The sequence below is a fragment of the Aegilops tauschii genome, chromosome 6, assembly GCF_002575655.3.
Source record: "Aegilops tauschii subsp. strangulata cultivar AL8/78 chromosome 6, Aet v6.0, whole genome shotgun sequence".
In the NCBI taxonomy this organism is placed as follows: Eukaryota; Viridiplantae; Streptophyta; class Magnoliopsida; order Poales; family Poaceae; genus Aegilops; species Aegilops tauschii.
Window position 1 is genome coordinate 174,040,554 of NC_053040.3, and position 13,592 is coordinate 174,054,145.

Consider the following 13,592-nt stretch of genomic DNA (forward strand, 5'->3'; position numbering starts at 1 on the left):
GGGAAGGGCCAAGCCCCCTGGACACCCTGGGTGCCCGGCCGTCGCCTGGGCAGCACCTCAACCCACCCCGCGTGCCCAGCCCATGGCCCCGGGTGCCCGGCCACCACCTGGGCATCGCCCAGCCCGCCCCGGGTGCGGGCTGCCTGGGCCTGGGTGCCCGGCCTCCCGCCTGGGCCGCGCCAGCCGCACCCCTGGGTGCCCGGGCTCTCAACCCCCGGGTGCCCGGCCCTCTATAGCGCCCCGTCCAAGGCACCCTCACCGGACCCGGTGCCCGGCCACCTACAGCCGCCCCACCTCCGGGGGCCCGGGCCCCTTTACCCCGGGTGCCCGGATCCCTCCATATGCCTGCGTGCATTTTCAGGTTTTGGCCCTTGTATCCCCCTCTCCCTCACAACTCGTCCCTAGGCTATATAAAGTCCTCCCCTAGCTCATGTGAGAAGATAGCAAAGTATTGGATATACACTAGAGAGCTTTGCTCCTTGTATCCCCTCCTCTTGGAGATCAAGCCCCTACCTTGGGAAGAATCCTTTGGATTATCAAGGCCTCCTCTTGGAGAAGATCAACATCAAGACCTCATCTCCTAGGAGTGGGAAGAACTTTACCCTAGTGCTACTTTCCTTGAATTGTGCTTGTATACTTGTGGATCTCATGTATGCTACTCTAGTGGATGTGTTATTTGGGTTTGTTTGAGTGATTTGTTCTTTGTGTTCTTGAGTGTTCTCAGTACCAATTCTCCTATTGTGGCATTACATTGAGTGACACTTGATACATCCTCAATCCTTGGAAAAGGTAACTTCGGTATTGTTCTCCCATTTTCCTACTCACCCCACTTGGTTATGATGGATAGGCCAAGTTCTTCGGCGAACCCGCTTTTCGAGGAGCAAGGTGATGATCACGACCTACCTCACCAAGAGCCACTTCTTCATCGTGCAACGAGCTCTCCATCAAGAAAGTGAAGCCTTGGGTGAACGCCTTGACCAACTCGCCACCGACCTTCGTCAATCGAAAGCAAGGAACCGCGACTACATCGACGCCAAGTTCACCACAAAAATGGAAGAACTCCACAACATGATCGTGCGATGTCCGTCTTCCTCAACCTCTTCATCAAGACGGCGCCACTCAAGCCGCCGTTCAAGTCGGCAATCTTCGGACTACTCCTCTTACGATGCAAGTCCTCCATGAGCTCGTTTTCCTCGACGTGATGAACCCCAATATCGCCAAGCTCAAGAAAATCCCATTTCATGGCAATGGCTTACAAGACCGAGTCCAAGCATGTGTAAGGGTGTGACAAAAAGCGCAAGAAGCAATGGAGCAAGAGCAAATACCTCGCCAAGTGCAACGTTAAGAACCTCAAGATGGTGACACCATCCGTCAAGCAAAAGCACTCAAAGCGCAACGCGCACTCCACGAGGCCACTAGAGTCGTCGACGAGCGCAACCGCCAAGTGCGTGAACAAGAGGAAGCACTTCGTCAAGCATGACAAGAAGAAGAAGCCCGACGCGAAGAGCAACAAGAAAGGCAAAACCAAGCGCATATTCCTCATCCTCCTCCATGACAAGGACGACACCAAGTGGAACAAGTGCTTCAAGACCCTCCTCCACGCCAAGAGCGACATCTTGAGGAATGAGCATTTGAGGACCTTCCTCCACGGCAAGAGCGATATCAAAACCTCCACTATGATGAAGAACTCCGCTACGGCAAGCTCAAGTTCACCATGCCCAAGTTCTCTGGAAGCAATGATCCCAAAGAATATCTCTCATGGGCCTTGAAGGTGGACATGATATTCTGTCTTCACAACTACGATGAGGAAAAGAAGATCGCCATGGCCTCCCTTGAGTTTCAAGACTACGTCCTCATTTGGTGGGAACAAGTGATCGAACGACGACAAACAAGAGGTGAACCACCAATCACAACTTGGACAGAAATGAAGGATGTCATGAGAGCTCGCTTCGTGCCTACACATTACACCCATGATCTCTTCAAGAAGTTGCAACTCCTCAAGCAAGACACGAAGACGGTGGAAGAATACTACCAAGAAATGGAGGTTGCCATGATACGAGCCAATGTCAAGGTAGATGACGAGCAAACGATGTCACGCTTCTTGAACGGCCTCAACCACCCAATCAAGTGGATTTCCGACTTCCAACCATACTCCAACCTTCTCGAGCTAGTTCATCAAGCGACCAAGGCCGAGCGACAAGTGCAAGATGACTTAAAATAAGCCAAGTACTCGTCCAAGACCTACGGCTCATACTCTCAAGCTCCCTCGACTTCGGCATCTCCTACCTCAACTAGAGCATCACCAAGTACCAGTGACAAGTCAACTTTCAAGCAAGTTACGCCTTCCTCTACTCGTCCTCTGGCAAGCACATACAAATCCAAGACTCCCTCATCTTCGGTGCCACCGAATGACCCCGTCAAGACTAGTTCTATCAAGTGATTCACATGTGGTGGCCGAGGACACAAGTCCTTCGAATGCACCAACAAGCGAACCATGATCTTCAATGATGATGGCACATACAACTCGATGAGTGACGAAGAAATGGAAGCCCTTGAGCACGTGGCCATGCACCGACGCGTGAATGAAGATGAAGATGATCAAGTCTATTGTGACAACGATTCAAGTCCCTCTCTCGTGGTCTCCAAGGTCTTCACGCTCCAACATCACCAAGAAGAAGACCAAGGGTGCCACATCTTCCACACCAAGGCTGGCATCAACGGGCGTTCCGTGAAAGTCATCATCGACGGAGGAAGTTGTCACAACTTGGCAAGTGAAGAGCTATGTTCCAAGATGCAATTGGTCAAGAAGAAGCATCCTCGTCCCTACAAGGTGCAATGGCTAAGCGACTCCAGCACTATTCATGTGGAGTATACGGTGCAAGTTTCCTTCAAGATCGGCGCCTACGAGGACACCTTGGAGTGCGACGTGGTTCCTATGTCCGTGTGCCATCTTCTTTTGGGAATACCTTGGCAATTCGACTGCCGCGTCATCCACAATAGAAGAACTAACCACTATAGCTTCAAGATGAAGGGCATGGAGTACGTGCTATGACCAATGTCACCAAGCCAAGTGATCGCCAACAAGCAAGCTTCCACCCACCATGGAGATACTAGTGAGAAAGTGAACCACCACAAAGAAAGTGAGCGCCACAAACCCAAATTGTTCGACTCTTCGCCATGAGAGAAAAACTTAGTCCTCCTAGCCACAAAAGAGAGATGAGAGAAGTGTGTGAGAACCCATCGAGTGTCATCCACTATGTCCTCCTATGCAAAGATGAGGTGGCAAAAACTAACACTCCTAATCCTCTTCCTCTAGTGTTCTCTAACTTGTTGCAGGAATTCGAGGATGTCTTTCCTTATGAGCTACCACCCGGTCTCCCTCCTCTACGTGGCATTGAACATCGGATCGACCTCATCCCGGGAGCACATCTTCCAAACAAGGCTCCATACCACGTCAACCCCGAAGAAACTAAGGAGATGCAACGGCAAGTACAACAACTCATCGACAACAGTCATGTACGTGAAAGCCTAAGTCCTTGTGCCGTTCCAGTTATCCTTGTGCTTAAGCAAGATGGTAGTTTTCGCATGTGCTCCAATTGTAGACCCATCAATGCTATGACCGTTTGATATAGGCACCCCATTCCTCGCCTTGATGATATGCTAGATGAGCTTAGCGGTGCCACCATTTTCTCAAAAATTGATCTTAAAAGTGGCTATTACCAAATTCGCATTCAATAAGGCGATGAATGGAAAACCGCTTTCAAAACTAAATTTGGCTTGTATGAGTGGTTAGTTATGCCTATGGGTTTATCGTAAGCTCCCGGTACTTTCATGCATCTTATGCATTTCGTGCTTCGTCCATACATTGGAGTGTTTGTTGTGGTCTACTTTGACGACATACTTGTTTTTAGCAAATCCATCAAAGATCATGTAAATCATTTTAGGGCCGTGTTGCAAACTCTTCGCAAGGAACGTCTTTATGCCAACATGGAAAAAATGCACTTTTCGAGTTGACAAGCTTGTTTTCCTGGGTTTTGTTGTTTCTTCAAAGGGTGTCCATGTTGATGAGTCTAAAATTGAAGCAATTAAAACTTGGCCACAACCCACAAATTTGCAACAAGTGTGTAGTTTTCTTGGCCTTGCGGGTTTCTATCATCACTTTGTGAAAGACTTTAGCACTATTGCCGCACCGTTGCATGCCTTGAGTAAGAAAAATGGACCCTTTGTTTGGGGACCTTTGCAATCTACCGCATTTGCTGAGATGAAATCCTTGCTTACTCATGCTCCGACTCTCGCTTTGCCTAACTTTGACAAAACTTCTGAGGTTCATTGTGATGCTAGTGGTAATGGAATTGTGTGGAGTTTTGATGCAAGAAAAGAGAGCCATTGCATATTTTAGTGAAAAACTTTCCGGTGCTCAACCTAATTATCCCATCTATGACAAAGAATTGTATGCTTTAGTGCCTGTGCTGCATGTTTGGGAGCATTATCTTTGCCCACATGAGTTTGTCATACATACCGATCATGAGACACTTAAGTACCTTAAAGGCCAAACCAAGTTGAATAAATGGCATGCTAAATGGAGTGAATTTATTGAATATTTCCCCTATGTGATCAAGTACATTAAGGGCAAGAGAATGTTGTGGCGTATGCTCTTTCCCGCAAATGCATGTTAATTACTCAACTTGAATTGAATGTTGTTGGATTTGATCATATCAAAGATTTGTATGAGCACGATGTGACTTTTTCTACTCCTTTTGCTAAGTGTGTGACGCATACATCTTGGGAACAATATTATATCAAAGATGGTTATCTAATGAGAGCTAACAAACTATGCATCCCCGAGTCTTCTCTTCGTTTGTTACTTTTGCAAGAGGCTCATGGAGGCGGACTCATGGGACACTTTGGACGCGACAAGACTTTTGCCACACTCTCCAAGAACTACTTTTGGCCCAAGATGTTCCGCGATGTATCACGCTTCACCAACGGGTGCTCTACATGTCGCAAAGCTAAGTCACAATCTCAATCCCATGGTTTACATATGCCACTACCTATTCCACATCAACCTTGGGAAGATATTAGCATGGATTTTGTGCCTGGATTACCTAGGACTTAGAATGGCAAGGACTCCGTATTTGTTGTTGCGGACCGATTCTCTAAAATGGCTCATTTTATCCCATGCAATAAGATAGACGATGCTTCACATGTTGCAAATCTTTTTTGTAGGGAAATCTTGAGGTTACACAGAGTGCCAAAGACAATTGTGTTGGACCAAGACGTCAAGTTCTTAAGCTACTTTTGGAAGACATTATGCACCAAGCTCGGAATCAAGCTACTCTTCTCCAAGGCGTATCATCCTCAAACGAATGGCCAAACGGAAGTCACCAATCGGACGCTCGCCACTCTCCTACGCGTGTTGATCAAGAAGAACATCAAGGAGTGGGAGGAGTGCTTACCCATCGCCGAGTACGCCTACAACCGCGCAAGACACTCTACAACCGGCAAGTCCCTCTTTGATGTTGTCTACGGCTTCAACCCTTTGTCGCCATTGGACATTCTTCCTATACCGCTACAAGAACAAGCAAACATGACGCTAGCGCAAGAACCACCTACCTAAAGAAGATGCATGAAGAAACATGTTCCATGATCGAGCGTCAAGTACACCGCCTCGCCTCCAAGCTCAACATCAACAAGTCACCGATGGTGTTCCAACCGGGCGATCAAGTATGGTTACATCTCCGCAAGGACCGCTTCCCCAAGGAGCACAAGTCCAAGCTACTTCCGAGAGCCGATGGGCCATTCAAGGTGCTCGCACGCTACAACGACAACGCCTATATGATTGACATTCCACGTGACAAGTACAACGTTAGCAACATCTTCAACATCAAAGACTTAACCAAGTACCATGGTGATGAAGAGCACGATTCGTGGACGGATCTCTCCCAAGGGGCAGGGGATGATGTGGAGCATTCCTCATCCATCCACATGGACACCCCATCACCACCGCAAGCACCGAGAGGACCAATGACAAGAGCACGTGCACGCGCCATCAAGAGCGAGGTCAATTATTTCCTCTTCGAGTTTCATTCGGATTCACATGAGAATTGGGTTCTGCCTCATAAAGACATGTTATGCATTCTTAGTTACCAAGGATATGATCATGAGAAGGAGAGGATGGAGACTCGAGCATCCACGAAGGAAGAGGAGGACAAGAAGAACGAAGGAACGGAGCTCCTCGACACCCCGGGTGCCTGGACAGAAGGACCTCGGGTGCCCGGACACGCAGCCACGGGAAGGGCCAAGCCCCCTGGACACCCTGGGTGCCCGACCGCTGCCTAGGCTGCGCCCCAGCCCACCCCGGGTGCCCGGCCACCACCTGGGCATCACCCAGCCTGCCCCGGGTGCCCGGCCGCCTGGCCCCAGGTGCCCGGCCTCCTGCCTGGGCCGCGCTAGCCGCACCCCGGGTGCCCGGGCTCTCAACCCCCGGGTGCCCGACCCTCTACAGCTCCCTGGCCAAGGCACCCTGATCGGTCCGGGTGCCCGGCCACCTACACCCTTCCCACCTCCGGGTGCCCGGACCCCTCCGTATGCCTGCGTGCATTTTCAGGTTTTGACCCCTGTATACCCCTCTTACTCACAACTCGTCCCTAGGCTATATAAACTCCTCCCCTAGCTCATTTGAGAAGATAGCAAAGAATTTGATAGACACTAGAGAGCTTTGCTCCTTGTATCCCCTCCTCTTGGAGATCAAGCCCCCACCTTGGGAAGAATCCTTTGGATTATGAAGGCCTCCTCTTGAAGAAGATCAACATCAAGACCTCATCTCCTAGGAGTGGGAAGAACTTTACCCTAGTGCTACTTTCCTTGAATTGTGCTTGTATACTTGTGGATCTCATGTATGCTACTCTAGTGGATGTGTTATTTGGGTTTTTTGACCGTGAACAGTAGGAAAGGCTCCTACTGTGTTAATATATTAAAATAAAGGGCACTGTACAGAGGTGAGTATTTAAATGGGGGGGGGGGAGTGGATGCTTGATCACTTTGGATCAAGCAGAAAAGTAGCAAAATAAGATCTAAGGCTTAGGGTAGTGAGTTTACAAAGTTGAGTACAAAGGACTTGTGGTCCTCTTTGACCCTGTGTTGAAGGAGCTGAAAGTCTTTCTTGAATCTGCCTAACCAGGAGCTGAAGGAAGGATCTATAGCTCTGAAGTGTTTGTTGTTTCTTTCCTTCCAGATACTCCACGCTGCCACAACAAATTTCTCAAGTAGCATAGGTGTAGGGTGGGAGGCTTTCTGATCCTCAATGGCTTGCAGGCGCCCAAAAAAAGGTTCCCAGTTTATGTCCAGAGCATGCCAATAGTGCTTACTGAAGTTGCAAGTGAAGATCATGTACTCAACTGTTTCTTCTATGTTAAGCCCACAAAGTAGACAATTATGATCATCTCCTATGTTGTAATGACATCTCTTGAGCATATTATGGGTGTTGAGTCTGTCATTGAGTAAAAACCAAGCAAAAACTTTCAGCTTCATTGTGCATTTAGATCTCCAGAGCCATCGGAAGACTTGATGAGACAGAATCTCCCTGAAGAAGAATTTGTAGTAATCCATGGATTTAAAAGTAGTTTTGCCCCAAACATAGTGCCAAACATCCGACGTGGCAGTCATTGGTTGTGTAGTGGTCGCAATTAATTGCAAGTTCCTGACCTCATCATGAGCCCGGGGGGATAGTGGTAGATGAAAGGCCATTCCCAATGACGTGATCCCCAAGAAATCTCTCACAGAGACATCCTCGTTGACTGCATACGAGTAAGCCCGTGGGTGTGACTCCGAGAGTAATTGATCGGTCCAGAGATCTTTCCAAAAGAGGGCCATGGTTCCACAGACAATATTGACTCGAGAGATCCCGCGGAATTCTGGAGTTAGCTTGAGAACGTCTTTCCACCAAAATGACCCAATAGGATCTGTGGCATGTGGAATTTTCTGATCATAATAAGCATCCCAGGTAAGTTGTACCCAGGGGATGTCCAACTTGTTGTAAAACTTATGCAAGAATTTCATGAGTAGGGCCTCATTCTGGATTCTGAGGTTTAGCACACCGAGGCCTCCTTTGTTCTTAGGTTTACAGACCATGTCCCATGCGGCGAGAGAGTTACATTTTCCCCCTTGGTCGGTCTTTTTGATCCATAGGCACCTTCTTCTAATTTTATCCAGCATCTCAATGAGCTTGGGAGGGAACTTGAGCATGCACATGGCGTAGATGAGCAGTGAGGTGACTGTTGTGTTAACCAAAGTCAACTTCCCTGCATATGACATGAGTGAGAGCGTAGAGGACAAGTTCCTTTCGATGGAGCTGACGAGTGGCATAAAATCTTGAAGTGTGGGGCGGGAGGTGCCCAAGGGGAGACCAAGGTACGTGAAGGGCATAGAGCCCATCAAACAACCAAAAATCGAGGCAATGGTGGTGGCCATGTCCGAGTCCAAGTTAATGGGAATGAGTGTTGACTTGTGAAAGTTAATTTTCAGCCCAATGGAAGAAGTGTAATCAGACAAGATGGTCTTAATGATTGCAGCTTGTCGGGGGCAGGCGGGCATGAGAAGGAGCGTGTCATCGGCATATTGGACAATCGGATAATCCATGTTCCCATTGGAGGGAAAGGGCAGCTCAATTAAACCTCTCCTGAAGGCATCATTGATGGCAGATTGAAGAAGATCCACCGCCAGAACGAAAATTAGAGGTGAAAGTGGGTTCCCCTGGCGGACACCTCGGCGGCAATGAAATTGTCGGCCCGGGACACCGTTGAGCAAGATGGAAGATCACCCAGAGGAGAAGATCGCCTGAATCCATGATAACCATTTGTCATTAAACCCCATGTGCTTCATAATTTTGATCATGGAATCATGTTCAATCGTGTCGAAGGCTTTTGCAAAATCCAATTTTAAGAGAACAGTTTTCCTCCTAGATGTCTGGCATTGATGAATATATTGAAAGGTCCAAGCAAGGCAATCTTGGATTGTTCTCCCATGAATGAAGCCATATTGGTTGCGATGGATGATCCTTAGAATGACTTTTTGCAACCGATTAGCGAGGAGCTTTGTAATGAGTTTGAGGCAGCAATTGAGTAAGGTGATTGGGTGATAATCATTGACTGTGGATGGTGATCCCACCTTTGGTATGAGAGTAATTAGCCCATCGTTAATGCTTTGGAGATTAAGGTCCCCAGCATGGAATTGCGAGCAAAGGGTGTAGAAGTCGTCCTTGATGATTGGCCAGCAAGCCTTGAGAAATAAAGCACTGAAACCATCCGGGCCGGGAGCTCTATCCGCCGACATTTCTTTGATAACCGAGTCAATTTCCTCATGCATGAAAGGTAGCGTGAGGTGCCCAAGATTTTCTGTCGGGTCTGATCAGAGCAGGGAGATTAAATCTCATTTGCGTAGGGGTGGAAGTGCCAAGTCTTTCAGTGTAAGCTTGAAAGAGAAGGGTTCTTTCCCGGTGTGATCCTCCACAACCAGACCATCCGGGGTTTGAAGGGTAGCGATGTTGTTTCTCCTGTACCGCTCAGTTGCAATTGCTTGAAAGAATTTTGTATTTTCATCACCAAATTTGACCCAACGTATCGTGCAACGCTTTCTCCAATATTGCTTCTGGTAGTCCAACAGTCTTAGAAGATGATTTTTGATGATTTTGCGAAAGTTGGATTCAGGAATAGTCAAAGGTCTTTTGTTCTCAAGGTCATCCAGCTCATTCAAAGTCTTGTTTGTATTCTCAATGGCCACTGATAAGCGAGAAATGTTCTTACTCCACTTTTTTAGCTCTTGTCGTGATAACTTGAATTTCCGACATAGGACCGTGGCAGCATTAGTGGAGTTGATGGGCCGTTCCCAAACCTTTTTGACCACATCCATGAAACCTGGGTGAAGCAGCCAGTAGGACTCAAATCGGAATAGCTTGGCACGTGGAATTTTTGTTTCAATGGTCACCACACATGAAGTATGATCCGAGATGGGTTTACAGAGTGGTTTGACTAAGGTGTTGGGATAAACATGAGTCCAGTGGAGCGAGGTAAAGAACCAGTCAAGCTGTGTGTTATTTGGGTTTGTTAGTGATTTGTTCTTTGTGTTCTTGAGTGTTCTTCCTCTTTTCCCCCTCCAAGTGTGAAGAGATCCCCTCTAGGGTTTCACCCTACAACACAATGGCTCACCATCATAAGAGGAGGAGCAAGTCTCGCGAGTCCTGCAACTGGCAGCCAAACTCATACCTTTAAACCTTGCCTCATATTCAAAGACTTCGTTTTGGAGATAATAGATTTGGCTTTGCAGAAATTTGATTTTCTCATTGAAGGTGAAGACGATGTCCTTCATGGATTTGCCATCCACCTTGAGATCATGGGTATAATCCGCGATCATGAGGTGATTGGCATTGAGTCCATGTTCCACCATCCCCTTGCACTATAAGACTTCTTGCTCCATAGCTTCGAGCCTAGCCTCCACGGTTCCCGTACACTTGGGACTCTGGACGTCCCGGATGTGGAGCACCCCCTCACGCATCTCAATGGCTTGAGGGTGTTGCATCACCTCCCGCAAATACGGGTTGATGACGTTCTCGAATAACTTGTCCTTGGAGGAGCTCAAAGCGGCCATGGCGATCTAGATATGTCAGAAAACAACAAGAAAGAAGAACAGAAGATTTCTCTGTGATACGGTGGTCAATACGTTCGGGGGGTATATAAAGATATTTTATCTTGGGAAACAAGCAAACGGGAGTACAACGGAGTCGGGAACGTTCCCGAGGCGCACCCTGGTGTCTCGTGCCCCCCTCGAGTGTGATGACCCACAAGTATAGGGGATCTATCGTAGTCCTTTCGATAAGTAAGAGTGTCGAACCCAACGAGGAGCAGAAGGAAATGATAAGCGGTTTTCAGCAAGGTATTCTCTGCAAGCACTGAAATTATCGGTAACAGATAGTTTTGTGATAAGGTAATTTGTAACGGGGAACAAGTAATGAAAGTAAATAAGGTGCAGCAAGATGGCCCAATCCTTTTTGTAGCAAAGGACAAGCCTGGACAAACTCTTATATAGAGAAAAGCGCTCCCGAGGACACATGGGAATTATCGTCAAGCTAGTTTTCATCACGTTCATATGATTCGCGTTCGTTACTTTGATAATTTGGTATGTGGGTGGACCGGTGCTTGGGTACTGCCCTTTCTTGGACAAGCATCCCACTTATGATTAACCCCTATTGCAAGCATCCTCAACTACAAAAGAAGTATTAAGGTAAACCTAACCATAGCATGAAACATATGGATCCAAACTTCTGTCACTCTAGCAACCCATCATCTACTTATTACTTCCCAATGCCTTCCTCTAGGCCCAAACAATGGTGAAGTGTCATGTAGTTGACGTTCACATAACACCACTAGAAGAAAGACAACATACGTCTCATCAAAATATCGAACGAATACCAAATTCACATGACTACTTATAGCAAGACTTCTCCCATGTCTTCAAGAACAAACGTAACTACTCACAAATCATATTCATGTTCATAATCAGAGGGGTATTAATATGCATAAAGGATCTGAACATATGATCTTCCACCGAATAAACCAACTAGCATCAACTACAAGGAGTAATCAACACTACTAGCAATCCACAGGTCCCAATCTGAGGCTTTGGGACAAAGATTGGATACAAGAGATGAACTAGGGTTTGAGAGGAGATGGTGCTGGTGAAGATGTTGATGGAGATTGACCCCCTCCCGGTGAGAGGATCGTTGGTGATGACGATGGTGATGATTTCCCCCTCCTGGAGGGATGTTTCCCCAGCAGAACAGCTCCGCCGGAACCCTAGATTGGTTCCGCCAAGGTTCCGCCTCGTGGTGGCGGAGTTTCTGTCCGAAAGCTTGCTTATGATTTTTTTCTCGGACGAAAGACTTCATATAGCAGAAGATGGGCACCGGAGGCCTGCCAGGGAGCCCACGAGGCAGGGGCGCGCCCAGGGGGGTAGGGCGTGCCCCCACCCTCGTGGCCAGGGTGTGGGCCCCCTCTGATGCTTTCTTTCGCCAGTATTTTTTATTAATTCCAAAAATAACTTCCGTGAAGTTTCAGGACTTTTGGAGCTGTGCAGAATACGTCTCTAATATTTGCTCCTTTTCCAGCCCAGAATTCCAGCTGCCGGCATTCTCCCCCTTCATGTAAACCTTGTAAAATAAGAGAGAATAGGCATAAGTATTGTGACATAATGTGTAATAACAGCCAAATATCGATATAAAAGCATGATGCAAAATGGACGTATCAACTCCCCCAAGCTTAGACCTCGCTTGTCCTCAAGCGGAAGCCGATAACGAAAAATATGTCCACATGTTTAGAGATAGAGGTGTCGATAAAATAAAATATGGACATGAGGGCATCATGATAATTCTTATAACAGCAATATATATGGATATTGTCATATGATTTCTTATGTTCAAGTAATAATCTATTCACAATGTCAAGTATGAATCAGAAACTTCATTGAGAACCAACAAACTATAATCTCAGTCATTGAAGCAATTGCAATTTATCATAACATCTGAAAGAGTCAATATAAGAGCTTTTCAGCAAGTCCATATACTCAACTATCATTTAGTCTTTCACAATTGCTAACACTCACGCAATACTTATGGTTATGGAGTTTTAATCGGACACAGAGAAAGATAGGGGCTTATAGTGTTGCCTCCCAACCTTTTACCTCAAGGGTAATGTCCACAATAATAATTCATGCTAACTTACATCCAATTGGATATATATATATCAGGATCTTTCCAGCACAATGTGCTTGCCAAAGGATAAAATGTAAAAAGGAAAGGTGAAGATCACCATGACTCTTGCATAAGGTAAAAGTAAAAGATAGGCCCTTCGCAGAGGGAAGCAGAGGTTGTCATGTGCTTTTATGGTTGGATGCACGAAATCTTAATGCAAAAGAACGTCACTTTATATTGCCACTTGTGATATGGACCTTTATTATGCAGTCCGTCGCTTTTATTTCTTCCACATCACAAGATCGTATAAAGCTTATTTTCTCCACACTAATAAATCATACATATTTAGAGAGCAATTTTTATTGCATGCAACATGACAACTTACTTGAAGGATCTTACTCAATCCATAGGTAGATATGGTGGACTCTCATGGCAAAACTGGGTTTAAGGATATTCGGAAGCACAAGTAGTATCTCTACTTGGTGCAACGAATTTGGCTAGCATGAGAGGGAAAGGCAAGCTCAACATGTTGGATGATCCATGACAATATACTTTATTTCAGATATAAGAAAACATATACCATTACATTGTCTTCCTTGTCCAACATCAACTCTTTAGCATGTCATACTTTAATGAGTGCTCACAATCATAAAAGATGTCCAAGATAGTATATTTATATGTGAAAACCTCTCTTTCTTTATTACTTCCTATTAATTGCAACGATGACCAAACTATGTTTGTCAACTCTCAACAACTTTTATTCATCATACTCTTTATATGTGAAGTCCTTACTCTCCATAAGATCAATATGATCTCTTTAATTTCTTTTTATTCTTTCTTTTTCTTTTATTCC

The 13,592-nt window shown here is 46.4% G+C and overlaps 1 protein-coding gene across 1 annotated transcript; it reads right to left on the bottom strand.

Moving 5' to 3' along the window:
• Window positions 1-7,080: 7,080 nt before the first annotated feature.
• On the bottom strand, window positions 7,081-9,363 carry LOC141025928 (uncharacterized). The gene is made up of 3 exons (XM_073501863.1): window positions 8,820-9,363; window positions 8,189-8,528; window positions 7,081-8,002 (listed from the first exon to the last, which is right to left on the bottom strand). Exons 1-3 carry the CDS (start codon window positions 9,361-9,363, stop codon window positions 7,081-7,083), a joined length of 1,806 nt encoding a protein of 601 aa, XP_073357964.1.
• Window positions 9,364-13,592: the final 4,229 nt, after the last annotated feature.